We start from the raw sequence: 21439 nt of genomic DNA, 5'->3' as shown, positions 1-21439 counted from the left end.
GTTCTCTAAAGTAAGGCAATATTTAAGTGAAGATATTATGCAAGGATCTTTATTTTGTCCAGACATTAAAATTGTATTGTACAATAAAAAGAGAAAACAAAAATATAAATAATTTCGATATTTTTAGTCTATCCAATATAACTAAGATCCAGTTACCCAGCATAGAACGAGGAAGTGCGTTTCTTGTTATAGGCAACAGAGGCAGCTATGAACGTGAGATAATTCGATTAACTGTTCTCTTCAGCTTGAGGGTTTATCACATCTTCTAATGGACATGATGGTCAAATTGCACTTCTTATTCAACAAGCGGGCTGAATCATATTCAGATTTAGCTGGACGTCTATAGACGTCCTGGCCGTTTGGGAGGTTAAACAGAATGGGAGAGAAAGATTAACAAAACAAGTGTTCTTTGCCAGGTTGGCAGGAAAAAAGAACCAGAGGAAGACCAAGATGTAGATGGATACACTAAAAAGCACCTTAAAAGACAGAAATATAAGATCTGATAATGTTGGATTCTTGACTGATAACAGATTAATTTGGAGGAAAATTACTGAAAGAAAAATCAGAAGTTAGATGGTATAAACTTGTCATGTAGTACTATCATAATTATCCTGTTCACCCCTTGAGAGTACATATCAGGAATTTGATGATGATAATGATGAATATTATGGATAAGAAAGGTATCAGACCTGATAACCAAAACATTAGGGCAATTCTTTCTCTAAGTAACTCTACATACTTAATGCAAATTAGAAAGTTAGTAGGAATGGTAAAGTATTATAGGCGTTTTATCGCAAATTGTTAAATCTAACTTAGTCCTCTTACTGATCTTAAAAAAAAAAGAAAAAGGCGTTTGATGATCTTAAGTCTATTTTGACAAACCTGCCTGTTTTGATGATCCAAGTTAGGATCTAAGTTTATATTTCAACTGATGCTTTCACAGAACTGTATAGCAGTTATATTATTATTATTACATTACACCTCCAGGGAGTCCAGACTCATCAAGGGAAGGCACTTACTCTACAACTCTGTCTACGCCACTCAAATCTACCAACTGTAACTACACTAATGCCATCTACCGCCCATCACCACTAGTATTTCCACAGACAATCATAAACATTCATGCCCATGGTGGGATTCGAACCCGCAGCCTTTTGTCTGGAGAGTGGATATGCTAACCACTTGGCCAACCAGGCTGGCAATTTATAGTGGCAAATTATAGTGGAGTAAGTTGAAGCCTGTAGCATTCCTTAGTAGGAAACTTAATAGCTCATAGAGGAAATATTCCACAATAGAGAAATAGGATTAGTGCTAATTTATTCTCTTAGAAAGCTAAGCTGAAGTCAGACCATAAGCTTCTGACATTCTTGAATAATACCAAGGATAAAAAACCAAAGAATTATCAGATAGGCTTGGAAGTTCAAGAATATGCCTTCAATGTATCCTCTTTACCTGGTACACAAAGTCTAGTTGCTGACTGTCTTTCCAGAGCTGATGCAGATAATAAAAGCAAGCATAAGACTACATATGTAGATCCCATTCAGTTTAAGACAAGTATAATGCCATTGGAACTTTCCTAGAAATGGATAAACATGAAGAAAACCCAAAAGTAGAATAGTGAATCTACACATAAAAAGGATAAATAGACATTAAATTGGTATAGAAGTGAAAGAGTGTTAGAAGTAGGTGACCTGGTCTTCCTTCAAGACAGACATGATCAAAGAAAAAAAGATAAATTAGGAGAGAAAGAGTATCTGGACCATAAAGTTTTAAAAAGAATGTCTCCTGTGACATATAAGATTGTAGATGTTAAATATCCAATTATAGCACATTTTCGACAGGCTCCTCATTAATGAATGAACAGGTGACAAAAAATTCTATGATTTCACCTAAGTCTAAATGGAATGGTCATGAAGGACAACAGTGAAATTGATGATGAGCATTCCTATAAATGCAGAGCTATTTTAATAATTATTCTCTAAGACCATCTTCTAAACTAATAAGGGAACTTGTGTGTTTTGTTAGTAAAAAACAATAAATAGTTTTTTCATTCTTAGGGTGGACCATTGTAAGACATCTGTATTAAAATTCAGATATCTCACAAGTTAAAAAAAAATTAAATGAATTGAATTTAAAGTTAAAAAAGTTAATAATTCAATTGTAAAACAAAAGGTGTTTTGAAATATTTGTTTTTTTTATCTTTGGCTACTGAAGTCTTGCTTAGCTGTAAAATAAATTTGTTAAAATTAGTTATTAGAGCATTACTTTGATTTTGAATGAGCTGTCAAAAGTTTGAAATGTCGATGCCATTTGCATGTAGAGAAATATTGCTTATGAAATATTATAGTGATGAGGGAAACGAAAGTTTCCACTGTAATTCACATTGGTAGAATGATTAAATAAACTTACATCAGTGCATAAAGGAAAAAATATTATCAACTGCATTTGTTTCATTTTGAAATTATGAGGGTAGTATGAAAAGTTCTTTGCCTAAGAATGAAAAAACGAATTTATAATTTCAAAACTATTTTTATTTTTCAACATAATCTCCATTAAGACTAATACAATTATTAATGCAATGCTGAAGCACCATTATCCCATCCCTGTAGTGGTTCTCAGCAAGATCTGCAAAATATCTCTTTACAGCTGCAATCACCTCTTGATTTGAAGAAAAGTTTTAGTTTTGGGTAGAGACAGAAGTCAGAGGGAGCCAAATCTGGAGAATAGGGTGAATGTTTCAACGATTCATAGTGCAGATCCCTTAATTTTCCCATTGCCAAAACACCTTTGTGGGCAGGTGCATTGCCCTGATGAAAGATTAATTTTTTTTCTTCTGCAAACGGGTCTTTTCTCACAAATTTTTTTGTCTAGTCTGGTTAAAAGATCAGAGTAATATTCCCCGGTTATTGTTTTACCCTTTTCAAGATAATTAATAAACAAAATGCTCTCAAAACACTGATGCCATGACCTTTCCTGCTGGAACCGACTTTGTCTTCTTTGGCGCTGAAAAACCAGCTTCTGTCGACTGTTTTGACTGCTGTTTGGATTATGGTATGTAATGGTGAATCGAAGTCTCATCCATCGTACAAAATTGACACACAAAATCAGTTTTCTTCTTGTTAAAATGCTCCAAGCACTGTTAAGATTTTCATGCAAGTGCATTTTTGATCTGCTGTGAGCAAGTGTGGCACCCATCTTGTGCAAAGCTTTTTCATTTGCAATTCTTCATTCAAAATATATCCTGCATGTTTTTTTATGCAATGCCTATAGTGTCAGCCGTTTCACGCATTTTGAGTCACCAGTCATCCAATACCATATTGTGCACTTGATCAATGATTTCTGGTGTTGTTATACTTTTTGGATGTCCTTCACGTGGATCATCTTCAAGGCTGGTATGGCCATGTTTCAATTCGGCAGCCCATTTCTTAATTGTCAAAAATGAAGGAGAAGAGTGCCCATAAACTTTTATGAACTTTGAATGAATTTCTTTTGGCATTAAACCTTCTTTTACAAAGTGTTTTATAACTGCACGATACTCAATTTTATTCATTTTTCTAGGGATACAGACAATACTTTTGCTTCAGACAGCTGTATAAAACAAACAACTTGTTTGTTTGAAGAATGACTTGCAATTTCATATATATATATATATATATATATATATATATATATATATATATATGAGATCATCCTCGGTTCTATCCATGGCATTGCTAATTCCACAAGGGTTTCACAACCACCTCTTGCTTGACTCCATTCCATGAGTTTACGACCCATTTGCATATGTCAGTAATGGTTGGTTTTTTTTCACTCTTCCTGTTGGTGTCAAGTTATTACCTGCTTTTTGCATCCATTTATTCCATTCTTCTTTCATCAGAGCTTTGCATGGCTTGTTGATAGAAATATCTATTGGCTGTAGCTGACCTATAAGTCCACCAGGAATAACTACCAGCTGTGTTCGCAAATCCAACCCTTTTTGTCTTTTCTGTTAAATGTGCTCGGAACTGATCAAACACGAGCAGAGCTGGCCTCTTCAAGAGCCCTCCAGGTCTTCTGGACCAAATCTTTGCAAACCAAATAACCATGATCTCTTCATTCATCCAGCCGTTCGCATGAACTTGGACAAGAACGGCATGTGGTATACTCTCTTTAGGATACGTTTTCCTCTTAAAAATGAGCATAGGAGGTAGTTTGGTACCATCTGCACAGCATGAATGGACAGCAGTATAGTATGCCTTTTCATGATCATTTGTTTTGATTGCCACTGTTTGGATCCTTTTCATATCAACAGTTCTGTTGGAAGGCACATCAAAATTGAGAGGCACCTCAAACATGTTTACAATCTGACTTGGTTCAAAAGCATATTTTTTCTGAAGTTTTACATCGTCTTGCAAACCTTTTTGCCTCATATTGAATAAGCTTGGTTGACACACATATTTCACTCTAGCTCTGCTCCATAATCCAAGTCTTAAGCCTCTGCTCTAAGTTTGGCCATTCTGCTGATTTTCCTCTTAAGGCCCCTCTTCTCTTTTGGCATCTCGAGTAGTTGTTCTTTCTGTTTTCTCCACTGTCTAATCACACACTCAGTGGGGAGGAGGCCCAAACTGTCTCTCTGAAACTTTATTTCCATGTTCTTTTGTGTAACTGATGACTTTTAACTTGAATTTTGAAGAATATGACAATTGTTTTTTTTCATTTTCGGACCCTTTTATAGACTAGTGCTCAAAATATTGTTAATGCATTAACTTACCCCGCCAACGAGTTGCATATATATGAATGCTTTCAAAGTTCTGATTGGTTTATTCAGAATCAACTGTTAATGCCATCAATCGACAGAGTTAATAAAAGCCAGTGATTGGCAGAAGCCTGTTCGCAGAGACAAGGTACTGACAGTTTTGCCACACAACCTTGGGTCTCTCAACCAGTTACTCCCCGTGTATTAGACGACCCCCAATTTTTGTTCTAAAAATTTTAGAAAAAAGTATCGCCTAATATATGGTACTTGGTTTAATCCTTTATCCAAGTGTAAGCAAACCAAGTTTGCACCTGAAATATTTTTCAGGACCGGAGCAACTTGGGTAAAGGATTAAACAACTTGGGTAAAGGAGCAACTTGTGGTAAAGGTGGTATGACTTCACATCACTTGCCTTAGTATCCCATAATGTAAAGCACATCTCCTTGCAGACATGTATAATGCTATGCATTATGCTAAGGGTCACTACCCAGACAGGTTTCGACCTTTATCGAGGTCTCATCAGTGGAAGCCAGGACACCTTTTGGTAACTCGTATACAAAAATATGACTTCTGCATTACTTCAACCTTGGTATTACCTCTGGGTCTGGATCCCACTGATGAGACCTCAATAATGGTCAAAACCGGTTTGGGTAGTGACCCTTCCCATAATGTATAGCATTACACGTGTCCACAAGGAGATGTACTTTACATTATGGGATACTAAAGCAAGTGATGTGAAGTCATACCACCTCGACCATGAGTTGCCCCAGTCCTGAAAATACTTCAGGCACAAACTTTGTTTGCTTACACTTGGATAAAAGATTAAACCGAGTACATAATTTCTTGGTATCTTTAATTTAACTTATTTTTTCTTCAAGTACAGCACTGAAAGCAGTAATGGCAGCACACAATAGTGGACTGGAACAAAACTTGCTCTAATTTATTTCCAAGCATGCATGAAAGAGAAAACAATATGATGAAACGTTAGGCATTAAGCTATTTGGAAGTAGGAAAAGAGCATGGGGGGGGGGGCTGTGGAGTTTCTGTGTCTTCTATATATGAAGACTGAACAAAATTAGAAGAGGAGTTAGAAATGGAAGACAGTGAGGACATCCTCAGTTATTAAAAGTTATTGAAATGGTTTTAGTTATTTCTCTAGAAGTTTTCATAGAAGACAAAGTTGTTCTGAAGTGATAAAACTACTGATATGGTTCTAAGTAATTTATTCAATAAAGTGTGTTGAAACTTTCACACAGAAAGTAAATTTATTTTAAAGAGAAGAAACTGTTGATATGTTTTTAGAAATTTATTCAGTGGAGTTTGTTGTAGCCTTCTGTATTTATTTAAAGGCAGTTTTATGTTTCATGTTTTAGTTATTTCTTTAGCTTTTATACAGAAGCCAAAGTTGTTGTTTTGAAGTGATAAAACTGTTGATAAGTTTTCAGCAGCTTATTCAATGGAGCTTGCTGCTGCTACTTTCATATAGAAAGTGAAGTTAATGAAGTGCATTGGTTGAAAAGAATATAGGTTTTTTTTTCAGTGTTCTATAATTTTAGGATGCAAGAAGAATTTGACTTATGTTGCTGTTATATGCAGAGCAGCTGCTGTATTAGTCTTTCTCCTGTGTGAATTCAAGATAAAAGTTTCTGTAGGAAGCAAGGGACTGAAATTGCAAAAGTTTTATCCATATAACATAACTTGTTAGTTAATGAAAATGAAAAGGAAGCATGTTTCTACAGTTTTTCATGTTGTTTGAAGTTTTAGTTTGAAGAAAATACAATGTCACTTGCATAGTTGATATGATGTAGATATTTGTGATATTTGTAAATTAAAGATTTTGATTTTGGTTATAAAGCATGTGAAAACTCAATCTCTTAATTAAAGGAATTAAAAAGATTAATTTAAGAGGTTAAATTACATATGGGATATGAATTCATGTGCAAGCCATATTTAGATTTCAGCATCAGGTATTTCTTTTTTGTTTTGAATTTAAGAGTTCAATCACTCAGAGTGTGAGGGAATATACTTATTCCCTTACAAAAATACATCTCCCACACATATACAATATTAGTTATCTAGCTTGATAATACTGAACAAATGAGGATCCAGTGGCCCATTCAGGACTTAGCTAACCAAACTGCATTCTATGCTGACTTATACCACACACAAACATTAAGATACAACATGTCATCTGAAGGAATGTCCAGTTAAGCAAGACACCACTAGAAACTACAGTAAAGAGTGAAAAGACAACTACCAGAAAAACACCAAGTTTAAGAGAAATAGAAGAGATATATTCACACTAGACACCTCAATGAAAAAGGGAAAGCCAGCAGAGAAGGAATTAACTATGTTTGCATAAATGGTATTACCAAGAAAAAATAAGTGATACTTTTAAATAAAACATGATATTCTATGTTATTAAAATGTTATGTGGTATAACATTCCATGTACTTAAAGTTATATTAAAATGTTTCTCCAACAGTGAAATAATACTCCTTGGAAATTTCAATGTCCATAACAATTTCAATGTGTTAAGTCATTACTGTATGCTATCAGTAATGACTTAACACAAATTTTTCTCCACACCAGAATTTCAAATAATGTTCATCATTCTTCCAATACTCTACACCTTTCCTTAATTAGCTCTCCCTCCAAAATACACAATTGATATCAGCTCTCCACTTGGCAAGTCTGACCATAGCACTATCCATGTTTTCTTTTCTACAGATTGTCCTTCTCACAGTTAATCAGACTCATATCCTCATATCGCATGGCACTAGAACTGTGCCAATAGGGATGACCATCAGAATTTTTATGCATTGCCATGATTTGATTATTGCTCCAATACTGCTCTTCTGATTCTGGCACTTGATGTGATCTAATAATTGACCTTATTCTTGCTAGGATAAATGCCTTAAGATCAACTCAAAAAAACCCCTGATCCTTATCCACACTCTGGTTCTCCAATGCTAAAGCTGTCCCAATCAAAATTTCAGTGTATGTGAAATGGCTCCAGGCAAAAACTCCAACCTCTTACTCAGGTTACATTACAGGCTGTAATTGCAAGAAAATAACCTCCTGCTCAAATGACAGTTGAGCCCTCAGGTCTTTTGCCAAGGTTATGCGACATAACATCTACCCTTCCATGTTTCTATTTCTCTCACATCCTGATGTAATAATGGTAGCATCTCTAAAAATAAGACAGACCTCTTGGCATCAGTCTTTTCCTCTAGCTCTTGTTTAGATGGCTAAAGCAAATCTCATCCAACTCTTCTACAATCTACTCAAAGTGTGCCTCCTCTGATCTTTTTAGAAGATCAGAAAAATACTCAGTAGCCATGACACAAGTCTCCCAGCCCCTGATGGTATTCCTCCAGTTGTACTAGAAGATCGTGTTATATCTTCGACTTCTTGTCTTATCTCTTATTCTTAATTTAGTTATTATTTAATTATCAGTCAATTCGTTTGCCGACAAAATTTATATTAGTTAATGACTGCGCCAGCCGGCAACTAATTCTGATATGCTATCCAAGATTACTTAGAAAGAAAATGCAGGGATCATGAAGTATGCAGTCGTGGTCCTGTTTCTAATATTACTAGTGTATTCCCCTTTTATACACGGTTCGTAATTTTCCAAACGGTAATTCAATCCACAGAAAACATGACAAACTCATTTGATTTACACATAAAGAAATACGTTTATTTTAGCACAAAACATAAAGATACATGTTAGTTAAACCTTTAATTAAAATAGAGTCTGGGTTCCCTCCTTTTCTTAATTTAACACATCCAAAATTTCTACACTGTAATCCTTTATATTAACACAAATCCTTCACTTCTATATATAACTATCCTCAGACTCTGACAACATATATGTGTGATAGAAAATTACCTATTTTCTATCACACATGCAAATTACACATATATACAAGTCAATTCTATACCTCTGACATAGATTCCTTGAGGCAATGCTCCTTCTTATATTTTAGACTTAATCTTCCCCCAAAATTTTAGTTAGCATTCAATTAGGTTTTAACAGTATAACATTATTGTCCTTTAGACACAAACAGTTCGTAGCCTCGGTCTCCTACTCGGCTCAAGCCTAAGATGCCTTTTCCTTAGATATAGACAAAATGTCCAAAATGCAGACAGTTCTTGTAACACTGCACGAAAATGAGCTGTTTTCTTAAAGTTCAGTTCTCCTTACTCCACGGTTACTCCGATATTAATATGAAAAGATTTCTGCTTACCGTTTTGCTTTATCTGGATATTCGGATCACCTTACTGTACTTTCTTTAATGGCGGCTTCGCTATTCTTTTGTTCCACACGAAACGAAACACTCTTACACTGATTTATACACTGATGTTAACTCATCAGTGGCCCTTTCTTCTTAGGAATCTGGATGCATTATAGTTGCAGCTTTGATCCACGTAGCACACATGGCAAGGGGAGATTCTCACTATGCATGTCGGCAAGCTATTCACAACTATGCAGCTTTCCGAACAGCAAACCAAGTACCAATGAAACGAGAAGAAAAGAGAGCGATTCAAATCCCTACCGAAACCTATATACTACAAAACAGCGCCCTCACTCGGTGGTGTCGTCATACATACGGCGGATGCCGATTGGATACCGTAGCCACGAACTGTCTTTGGCATGGCCTAAAACTATTATTAGCTTGTACACATCTTTTTGCAATTTATACATGATTATCTGCCTTAATAAATATACAATCATTTTCTATTTAGTTTATGGGATACTTTAACATTGCTTAGAATATACAAAATCTGAATGTATACATGTTCTTGGGTCATTACTAGGCACTTTTTCTATTTGGAGGCATAAATATGTCCTTATCCACTCCTTCTGAGATAACCTTATGTTGGGTCGGAAAAAGGAGATGACTCATCACAATTTCTCGACACAAAAATCGTGTACTTCAGAAATAACATCAACTTTGTATCATCTCTATAAGCTGTCATACTCATCTGGCATCTATCCAACAGTTTGGAAGCAAGCTTTTATCCAGCCTATTCACAAAAATGGAGATAAGTCAACCATCAAACTACTGTCCTATTGCTCTGACCTTAATACCCTCAAAAAATAATGGAAAAGGTCATCGACAGTCAACCACTTCACTACTTGGAGACTCACCAATTACTTATTAATCACCAATATGGATTCCACCATTCTCATTCCACAATAGATCTCCGAGTCAACATCATTACCTTTGGATGCAAATCATGGAAAAGTTTGGAGAAACTTATGGTATTCCTCCCATCCTTTGTGAGGACTACCAGCTTCCTATCAGGTGTTCAGTACAAATCACGGCAAATGGTTTCCTTTCATTAGATTTTTTTTCCATCAATGCTGGAATACTCTAGGGCTCTGTATTTTGCCCTACTCTTCCTCATATACATCAATGATCTCTCTCTCTCTGACATTCAATCCTATTCAAAATTGCAGGTAACAGTACTCTCCATTCCACTTCATTTACAAACTTTTCATTACTTAAGTGATTCAGGTTCCAAGATCTTTAACCGTTGCCTTATACACCAATCTCCTTGCCATTATCAAGTGAGGTTAGGATAATCTGGTGAGTTTTAATGCCACCAAAACTCAATCCTGTCTCATTTCCAGGAGAAAATTTACCACATTTCACTCTCCCTTACTCATGACAATATTCTGCTCACCAACCATGATCAGTTTTCTCTTTTTGAGTTGACATTCACTTCTGGCTTCTCCTAGCACAAACACATCACATCCATAACTTTTAGCCTCCAGAAAGCTTAGTATTATTTTTCATAGTAAACAATACTTTTCAGTTCAACTCCTGATACTTCGGATGTGTATATTACATTATACATGTCTGAAAGGATGTGTGCTTTTCATTATAGGATACTAAGGTAATTGATGTGAAGTCGTTAACCTCTATATACAAGTAGCCCAGTTGTGAAGATGCTTCACATGCAAATATTGTTTGCTTACACTTGGGTAAAGGATTAAATCAAGAATGTAATTTCTTGGCAACTTTAATTTATGCATACTACACTTTCATCCATAATCTACATGAATCACATTATAAAGAAAAAGGGAACTGAAGTGGATAGCAAAATTGGAGACATTGAACAATGATTTATGTTTATGAAGTGATGATCTTATGCTTCTAAATAAACCAGAAGGACTCAAACTTCATTGAACTACTATAAAAAAAAGGCAAGAAATATAGAAAGATCATCTGCTTTCTATGGAGGATGAACAAATGAAACATTTTGATATTTTAGGCACAATTTTTAGTTTAGATAGCAAATTAAATTTAGTAATAATATAATAAGCAGAGCAGGTATTGTGGAGTCAACTGGATAATTTTATATGGAATAAGAGAGAAATTAGCTAAAACACTAAACTAGCAGTATAAAACACATTATTTAAACTGATTTTAATTATTCAATCTTGCAGAAAATTGGATTAGAAATTATAACTGACTGAAGTCTAGAAACCACACATATTTAGAGGTCAGAGGAAAATTAAGGAAAATCAACAGATTCATCATGAGCATTCAAGAATATGAGCAAGGCTAATTTATGGTGCTAAGTATGGTTACTTAAACAGAATGGGAGGAGAGAAAGTTACAAAATAGTATAGGGTGGAAGGAAAATAGATGAAGGAAAGACCATGATTTAAGTGGTATGATCACTCTATAATACCTCAAAAGACTGAAATGTAAGACTTTAAAATGTTGGGGCCTGATTTGAAATAACAAATAATTTGTGAGGAACTAGTGACATAAAGCTACTAAATATAAAAATTTAATTATGTAGCACCAGCGGCATATTTAGGTATAGGCTGTATAAGCCCAGGCCTGGAGCAGCGGAAATTTCCGGGGCTCTCATTTTTGTAATTATATTTATATTACGAATTTATAATCTAAATAGGTTATGCATGTAAATCAACATGTTCATTAAATATGGGGGAGAGCACTTTCTGTTGGCCTAGGGGCAGAAAATACCTAAATACGCCACTGTGTAGCACTATCATATTCTCCTATTTTCACTTAATTATTTCAGGAAATTACAACGTACTAGGATATACATTAAAATAAATTTTAATATATTTCTATATTTCGGCAACGTCACGCTGCCATTTTCAAGAACTTAGGTACAAGATACGTGCACGCAGGCACAGCAAAAACAATAAATGAGTAAGAAGAATGAAGCTATTATTTCTCCTAAAGTCCTGATGGTGTCCTCTAGCGGGCGATGTTGGTATTCTTGGGCGATTGGGCTGAAGGTCTTCTGATGTAGGTTTCCCAAATTTGAGGAAGTCTCATGCAGCCAAATTTGTTGAGGTTAGGTTCGTTTCTTAGAGCTGAAGCTGATTCTATGAAAAGCCTTTCATATCTGTATTTGCTACGGTGTATTATCCTGGCTTTTTTCCACCGTATTCTATGGCAGGTATCCAGAGCATGGTCAGCAAGACCAGAGTGGCTGTATTGGTGAAACCGGATGTAGTCCTTGTGTTCTGAAATTCTGATATTTGCTGTCCTGCCTGTTTGGCGAAGTAGGACAGCTTACAGCTGCAAGGGACCTGGTACACACCAGGTAGGTCTAGGGGGGGAGGTTGGTCTTTTGTTGAGCGGATCAGGGATGCCAATTTTTTATATGGTTTGTAACAGGAAGTTAAGTTATGTTTTTTTAGGATTTTTGTGATTTTTTCTGAGGTGCCTCGGATGTAAGGTATGGTGATGGATTTAGAGTAATCCTTGTTGTGGGGGGGGGGGGGTTGTGGTTTACTGGTTTTAATATTTTTTGGATTTTTTGGGGGGGTAGCCATTGGCTGAGAACGTGTTGAGGATGTGGTTTCGTTCTGCCCTAACCACAGAATCAGCTTCAGCTCTAAGAAACGAGCCTAACCTCAACAAATTTGGCTGCATGAGACTTCCTCAAATTTGGGAAACCTACATCAGAAGACCTTCAGCCCAATCGCCCGCTAGAGGGCACCATCAGGACTTTAGGAGAAATAATAGCTTCATTCTTCTTACTCATTTATTGTTTTTACTGTGCCTGCGTGCACGTATCTTGTACCTAAGTTCTTGAAAATGGCAGCGTGACGTTGCCGAAATATAGAAATATATTAAAATTTATTTTAATGTATATCCTAGTACGTTGTAATTTCCTGAAATAATTAAGTGAAAATGCATAACCAACGTCTAAGCCTTTCCACGAGAAACATATTCTCCTATATGCCTAGTTAGAGTATTCATCAAGAAATGACTGATGGTATACTTATGTCACAAAAACATAATAGAATAGAACAGAAACAAAATATTCCAAATATATTTTCAAGTTAATCTTTTAACCTTTAATTAATCTCAAAAGTTATTTATTTATATTTAAATAAGTTGATTTAAAATAATTTACCTTGCCTGTCTAATCTTGCTTTTATCACTGCCTAGACATTTATAATCTTCAATGTATGTTGAATTAGAATTTGGGCAGTATAAATGGTAAGGAAGTTGACAGACATCCAAGAAGTGCGGTCTCAATCTCCCTATAGTATACTTAGCAATGTCTGTAGTAAGATGGGAAAGACAAGCACCAAACAGAAAAAATCCTATGGTAATATAAAGTCTACTTGCAATTCTTGGTATATGTTTATTTCCAATCAAATATTCCGACTGGTCTGAACAGAGTATGTTCCTCTTCAGATTTGCCACTTCAACTGTAATCATCTAGAAATAATAACTTTCATGAAAACTGAGCAAATGTATATAAGTAAAATATAATTTTTTTCTTTTTAACTGTGAGTTTGTGGTTCTCAATTTCTTAACAAAAGTAAGAATCCAGCTTTCTTAAAAATTAACTTTACTATACCATTATTTATCATTGCGCTATTAACTAGTTACAAAAAAAAAAATCAAGAAGGGATGAGTCCATTATCCCATTAATTCTAACTCTTCACATACCTCTGATATATAATTATTATTATATATCAGAGGATGTTAAGAGAACAGTACAAACAAGTAGTATTCAAAAAAAAAAAAAAAAAAAAAAAAAAAACATTCTCCTTACTTAAACAAAATGCCAACTAGATCTTGAAGTAGTAGACCAGTGATGGCGAACCTTTTTACCCAGGTGTGTCAAACATCTTTTTAAATATTGACGTTGTTGATGTGCCACTTGCATACATGCATTATAAATTTAACTACATAATCATTGATGGTGACTTATACATATCATATTAGGCTATTTATATAAATTTAACTACATAATCATTGATGGTGACTATACATATCATATTAGGCTATTTATTTAATAGGACATTGATATAAAATCTATGAATTCACATTATACGATTAATTTAATAAAGTGAAATTACAAACTTACATTACATTTAATGATTTTTCTGTTGCTGAGTACTGGAAGAAAGTTGCTTTATAGAAGTGCTATAGTGTGTACATTTTAATGCTACACAGGCAGCGCTCATATCATTGCTCAATCTATTTCTCCCTTTCGATTTGATATTATTTAAGGCAGAAAATAGTTTCACAAGAGTATGTAGAAGAGAAAATTAAAGAAGAGCTTTAGCTCTAACTACAAAATAAAATAGAAATAGGCTAACTATAAAATATAATTCTTTCAATGAATCGAAACCTACCTTTGCTGAGAGTGATCTTACACAATTTATTGCAGTTTTTTCATCAGAATACCAATATTTTTCAACATCCAAGGTATGTCACCTGAAAACCTCAAGTGTGTTAGTGCTGACACGCGTGTCATAGGTTCGCCATTGCTGTAGTAGACAATGGTCATCACCTGGTGAAACAACAGGTTGAAAAGACCAACTTTAAGCCTTTTCAACATGCTCCACCCTTCTTACACAATTTTATTCCAACAGTATTTGACATGCCCTTGAAGTTATACCAAACTCACTTTTGGAATCTAGAACCATTGCTGGCCTGATTGGCCAAGTGATTAGCGTACCTGCTCTTCAACCAACAGGCTGCGGGTTTGAATCCTGCCATAGGCATGGATGTTTGTGATTGTGTTAGGTGGAAGATGAATGATCTCATCTTCTGGTGTGAGACCACCACCCCGCTTATTGGATGCCTGAAGGGACTTGAAAAAGTTCCATGTTTGGTCTCTAGAGCAGGGTTTCCAGACTATGTAAAAAAAATAAATAAATAAATGAAAAATACAAAAAAATAGAAAAAAAAACACCTTAGCCCACCACGGAACAAAATGTACTATAGGTTTACAAAATAAACTTTTGTGGGTGGGAGCAACATATAACAAAAAAAATCCCCGTTCCTGGGTCCATAGGAAGGTTGTTAGAAAGCATACAAAATCTGAATACAATGAGATCAATCCTGTTATCATTTATTCTAACAGATCATGCCCAGAGGTAATCTAAGTTTAGTAGTATGTGGGAATCACTATCAAGAACCTAGAATACTCCTCAGTTTATTAAGGAAAATCAACAGATTTCATCATGAGCATTCAAGAATATGAGCAAGGCTAATTTATGGTGCTAAGTATGGTTACTTAAACAGAATGGGAGGTTGGAAGGTTACCAAAATAGTATAGAGTGGAAGGAACATAGATGAAAGAAAGACCATGATTTAGGTGGTATAATCTCTTTATAATACTTCAAAAGACTGAAATGTAAGACTTTAAAATCGCCTGCTTTGTAATTGAACATGTAACCTTTTCTGAATGGATCATTTATAAATTTAAGCACTTCCCAAGTCAGTACAGCATGATCAGAGTTACCATCTGGAGGCAGAACAATTACATCCTTAACTGAAATCCCCTCTGATAATCAGATCTCACACTCTTTAGCCCCTCAAGTTCCTTCTGTCACATGCTACCTGAGGAAGTTGTCTTGAACAGCTCAATAAATTCAGTGTTACTTTTCTCATGAGATTTTAATTATACCCAGTCAATTTTTGGATAATTAAAGTCTTCGATTATGATTACACATTTCGCACACCTAACTTTAAAAATGTTCAGAGTAGAAAGGTGATAGAGGTAAAAGAAATAGTTGAGTTGATGAATGGTCATTTTGAAAAGATGTATCATCTAGGTGGAGATTTTGTAGTTGCTAATGTGACAGTGATGCATGTCAAAATAGAATAGATGAACAGGAGCTGTTCAGCATACTGAAAAATATCAATGTGAACACAGAAGTGGGACTGGATGGCATGCCAGCACGTGTACTACATGAATGTGCAAGAGAACTGACATTGCCTCTGATGAAGTTGTTCAATCTAAGTCTCAGCTGTGGCAGGGTTCCAGGGGAATAGAAAGAGGGTAAAATAGTTCTATGTTGCATAAAAATTACATAAAATAGTTGCATGAATGCAACTATTTTATGTAATTTTTATGGTTCTAAGACAGAGGTAGCAAACTACAAACCAATTAATATATCAGATGTTAAAATACTGGAAAAGTTGGTTAAAGGTAAACTGCAACAGTGGATGGATAGGGATGTGCACACTATAATAGGAAGCATAGCTTTGTAAAGGGCAGGCCATGTCAGTAATTTATTTACATTTGATAATAAAGTGACAGTGGAATTGAAAAAAGGAATTAGCTATATCATAATTTTGCTGGACTTTGCAACTTATAAAAGTTGGAGCAAAACAGGAATGGATATGAAGCTAGTAGTATGGATTGGGGAATGGTTGAAAAACAGACATAAGAGAATAGTATATGGTGGAGTGGAATCTAGGAGAATAAGGGTGACTAGTGAAGTACCTCAGGGTTCTGTAAAAGTACAACTACTCTTTAATTTGTATATCAATGACATAGGGAAAGATTTAAGAGGGAATATTCAGTTGTTTTCTGATGATGCAAAACTGGAGGAAATAATAGTTCATAAAGGTGATCTAGATAATTAATTTAAATAAATTTATTCATTTAAATAAATTGGCATTGTGGACAAAGGATAATGATTGTCAATTTAATCTTGCAAAATGTAAGGTTATGCACTTCGAGTTGAAAAGAGGTTGCATATGGTGTATCATATTGATGGTATTGGTTTGCAAGAAATTGATGAGGCTAAGGACTTAGCGTTGATGGTGGACAAAGAGTTAAAGTTCAGAGGGCATATTGCAAAAGTTGGTAAAACAGCTCAACGAATTACTTGAATGTTGAAAAACACACTAACAAGTAAAGATAAGGAAGTTATTATCCCTGTTTATAAGGCTATGATTCAGCCACATCTTGACTACAGTGCAGGATTTGGTCACCTGGGTTTCTTGTGGACCAGAAGGTAGTAGAAAAGATTCACAGACGAGTGACTAATTGATGGAAAAAAGAGGGGACTTGATAGAAACTTTTAAGATATTAAAGGGGTTTTAGAAAATTGATACAAAGGAAATTTTTCAATATATGACAAATAGTGAACTAGAAACCATCCATGAAAGTTGTGTAAGAGATGGGGGGGGGTTAGTCAGGGTGTGGGGACCAGTTTTTTTTCGTGGAGTGGTGAATGGGAAGACTTTATATGAAATTTATAGATGACTTTATATGGAATCACTGCTTCTTTATCTCTACTGGTCAAAGTTCTTCTTAGTATTTAAACAATCCCCTGATTGCCAGAATTAGTTGAATTTCCTAACAGTGATACCTCTCAACAGATCAAATGTTTCAATCATTTTACCTCTTTATCTTCTATCCATCAAACTTTGTAGTTGGCATATCCTCAATCTGTCTTCATAATTCGGAAATAGACTACAGAATTAACACAGCTGGTATGGTAGGAAGACAACTGAATAAATTTATATGGAATAAGAGAGAGATTAGTCAAAACACTAAACTAGCTGTATACAAGACTGTTCAAAACCAATTTTAACTTATGAATCTGAGAGCTAGGTTAGAAATAAAATTCTTATTTGTAGATAAGGAGACCACAGACATGAGAGTCCTGAGAAGGATTAGGGGACTGAACAGATGGCATCAATGGCAGTGTCATATTAAAAATGAGGATATTAGGAACTTGACATTGTTGGCATTCAAGAATGCATTAGCAAACTAATCTCAGGTATGGCCATTTAAACAGAATGGGAGAGGAAAGATTAGCTAAACAAGTGTTCTCTGCCAGGATGGCAGGAAAAAGATCCAGAGGAAGACCAAAATGTAGGTAAACTAATATAGTAAAAAGTGCCTTAGAACTTAAATATAAGATTTGATAATATTGGAATGTTGACAGATAACAGGCTAATCTGGAGGAAAATTGTTGATAGAAAGTTGTAATGATGTAACTTTTCATGTAGTACTATCATAAGATCCTGTACACCTCCTGAGGGAATATATCAGGAATTTCATGATACCATTTCTCTGAACTCCAACAGTGTTTCCTCCTACCACCAGCACAACCAAGACGTGATATTATACATACATCATATGACTTGTGCTTGTATTCAAAATTTAAATGTTGTTATCAATTCCTAACCAAAAATTGATTAGGAATAAAATGCAGGATTGGGTTGATGGACATAAGATTCTCTATGATGGTCATCATGGATTTGTGAAGGGCAGGTCTTGCTTCAGCAATATATTTATTTTATGATAAAGTTACAATGGTGTTGGATAAGAGAGATTCATATACAGGTAACCCTCATATAACGCGGATGTTAGGTTCCATAGAAATGCCATGTTATATAAATCACGTTATGCGAGACACAGATCACATAGAAAAAATAGGGTTAGGTTTCCAAAATTGTTTTTTTTTTTAAGATTATATAAACAATGACATATCCAACAAAAATATATTTTTTATTTAACTCAGGTAATTCATGTAAGTTAAGATAACATATAAACTATGAAACAAATGCATGGTATACAATTATAAAATATTATAAATTGTACGTAAACTTCATTGCACATAATGCATAAATGTTTTAGGCAAAATAAAATAAAGTGTATATTTTAATCGTCATCACTCTCTTCAAAACGAACATTTCATAGATGTTCTTTATTTACAAGTGGCCGGACGTCATCATCACTTGAAATCTCTTGGACATCATTTGTATAATTCTCATTGCATACTTAAGCTGATTTAGTTATCAGGAAGTCAGTAATAAGACCTCGCTTATCACTATGCTGCAATGTTTTTATTAAGTTCATAATACGAAGCTAAACAAATATCCAATTGTCTCATGAATTTTCCGGAGCGCTCCATTGAGAGATCATTATCCATAAAATAACTTTCTTGCCAAGTTCAATCCTTCTGCTAATTTCTTTAACCTGAATTCTTTAAATCTTCATCGCAATCAGAATCTTCGGTAGAACTTTTCCCATCATTTGGTTCGATGTCATCCATTAATTGTACCAGCTCCTCCTCATTTAAATCCATTTCCCCATTAATTAAATCACTAATTTCGTTTTCAACCATATTGCAAAAGCCCTCTAAGTGGCCATTACTATAAAAATAAATTTTTTACATAAAAAAAGCATTATATATTGTATGTAACTCACCAAAAAATAAAATGCTCAGCTTGAGATTAACATACATGGTTTTTAATGCACTTTCCTGGCAGAAAAGGAAGATAATCTTCAACAATAAGCACTTTATATGGTAAACAATTGATGTACATGCGTGCTAAATGGTATTTCCCCTAATATAAATTCGCTACACTTATAACTACATGTGTGATACGAACAGACGCAAATTTAACGAAGATAAAATTTGATTTTTAAGTCGCACATTGAAAAATATATGAAAAGATAAAGGGTTACTACAGTATGTAGACTGTCTTATATTCTTATATCGAAACCGTGTTGTATAAGTACTGCGTTCAACAAGGGATACTACAATTTGTAGACTGCATTATATCGAAACCGCGTTATACAAGGGTTACCTATACAATGATTTTCACAAACTTTGCAAAGGAATTTCATAGAATACACATGGCAGATTGGTGTATAAGTAGCAGATGATAGGATTAGATAAAAGACTGGATTTCTGAAAGATTTTGTATGATTGAGCAGTGTCTCAGAAAAGGAAGATGACTAGTGGCATGCCTCAGGATTCTGTTATTGGGATTCTACTGTTTAACTTATTTGTTAATAACATTTAATGTGGATTGACTGGTGATCTTCAAATGTTTGCTGATGATACAAAGTTAGGTAGAATAATCAGGTATGCTGTGATAAAGGGTCTTTTCTTAAAGCTATAAGTCTGTTCAAATCTTCCTGTAGAGAAAAATTTGAACAGACTTTTAGCTTGGACAGATGAGTGGGGTTGCAGTTTTACTATTAATAAATGCAACACTTTGCATTTATAAAAGAGATATAAAACTACATACTGTATTGGTGTAGCTGCACTTCAGAAAGTGGATGAGATTCAGGAATGTGGGGTAATGGTAGACAGTGGACCAAAGTTCCAAGGGCACATTGCAAGACTACATGTCATATTGCTGCTATGATAAAAAGTACATTGACATGTAGGGATAAGAAGGTAGTGGAGCCTCTATATAAGGCATTAGTCTGACCGCACAATACTCGGATTTGGTTGTCTGGTTTTCATTGTGATGTGGAAACACTAGAGAGGGGGAGGGGTGCAAAGACAAATGACCAAAGTGATATCATGACTCTGGAGTGTTGGTGATGAAGAGCATTTGAAGGAATGTGGATTATAGAGTTTGGTGGGTAAGGGAAAAAAAAAGAGATATGATAGAGACCTTCAAGTTAAGGGATTCTACCAGACTAATACACAAGTAATTATATAAAGAGTGGATGTTAAGATGGGAAGAAAGAGAAGCTATCTCTGAAAGTTGTACAAAGATGTGGTGAAGAAGGATGTGAGAAGAAGATTTTTTTTGTTGGTTGGTGAGTGGAATGCATTGCCAGAGTGCATTGTGAACGCAGGGAGTGTAAATAACTTCAAAGTTCATTATGATAGACATGTTGCTGGTTGAGTTGGTCTCCCACGATGAGTCTTTTGACTCGATAGAAGTTACTGAAATAATAATAATTCTACCATCTCCCCGAATGAGGCTCATGACATATTGAGTAAAATATATAGGAGTAATAAATTCTATTTAGTTTTCTCTTACACATGTGAAGATGTTATTTAAGATCTTCTACTCCTAAGTTAATACTGGTTTTTGAACACTCTTTTATATAGCTAATTTAGTGTTTTGACTAATTTCTCTCTTATTTTATACAAATTTATTCATTTAACTTCATACCATAATAGCTTTGCTAATTCTGTTGTCTAATTTCATGTCATCATTTTCACTAAAAAAAAGTGTGCCTAAATAGCTGAAATATTTTACTTGTTCTAAAGAGTCCTTATTCATGATGCACTCTGATATATTTTCAATATTTCTGCTTATTTTTACTGTATTTTTATTGTGGATTTTCATACCATATTTATAACAGCAGTTGTTCAATTTAGTAAGATAATCCAGAAGATCTGTACTGGATTTAATTAAGAATATAACATCATTTGCGTAAAGTAAAGAACTGAGATGCATTTGCAATTTCAATATCAGATTTAATGCCACTTTTCTTGAAAATGTGAACCGTATAGATAAAGAAGCAGAGATAATCAAACTCTTGTCTCACACCATATTTAACATCCAACCATCTTTGATTCTAATTGTGGACTTACAATTCAAATATATAGACTAAGTATTGTTTGATATAATCTCCATTAACATCATATAAATGTAGCATTTTGAACAGCTT

The 21439-nt window shown here is 34.7% G+C and overlaps 1 protein-coding gene across 1 annotated transcript in view; it reads right to left on the bottom strand.

Moving 5' to 3' along the window:
- Positions 1–21439, bottom strand: part of LOC150099669 (putative phosphatidate phosphatase) — a 109677-nt gene that overhangs the window by 74642 nt on the left and 13596 nt on the right. The window contains exon 3 of the mRNA XM_090403587.1: positions 13160–13470. Within this exon, the coding sequence (XP_090259713.1) occupies positions 13160–13470 (311 nt within the window). The remainder of the gene's footprint in view (positions 1–13159; positions 13471–21439) is intronic.

Source organism: Typopeltis vanoorti, chromosome 14, assembly GCF_054136105.1.
Source record: "Typopeltis vanoorti isolate ZY-2024b chromosome 14, IOZ_Tvanoo_1.0, whole genome shotgun sequence".
NCBI lineage: Eukaryota > Metazoa > Arthropoda > Arachnida > Uropygi > Thelyphonidae > Typopeltis > Typopeltis vanoorti.
This window is presented reverse-complemented; position numbering and strand designations above follow the sequence as displayed.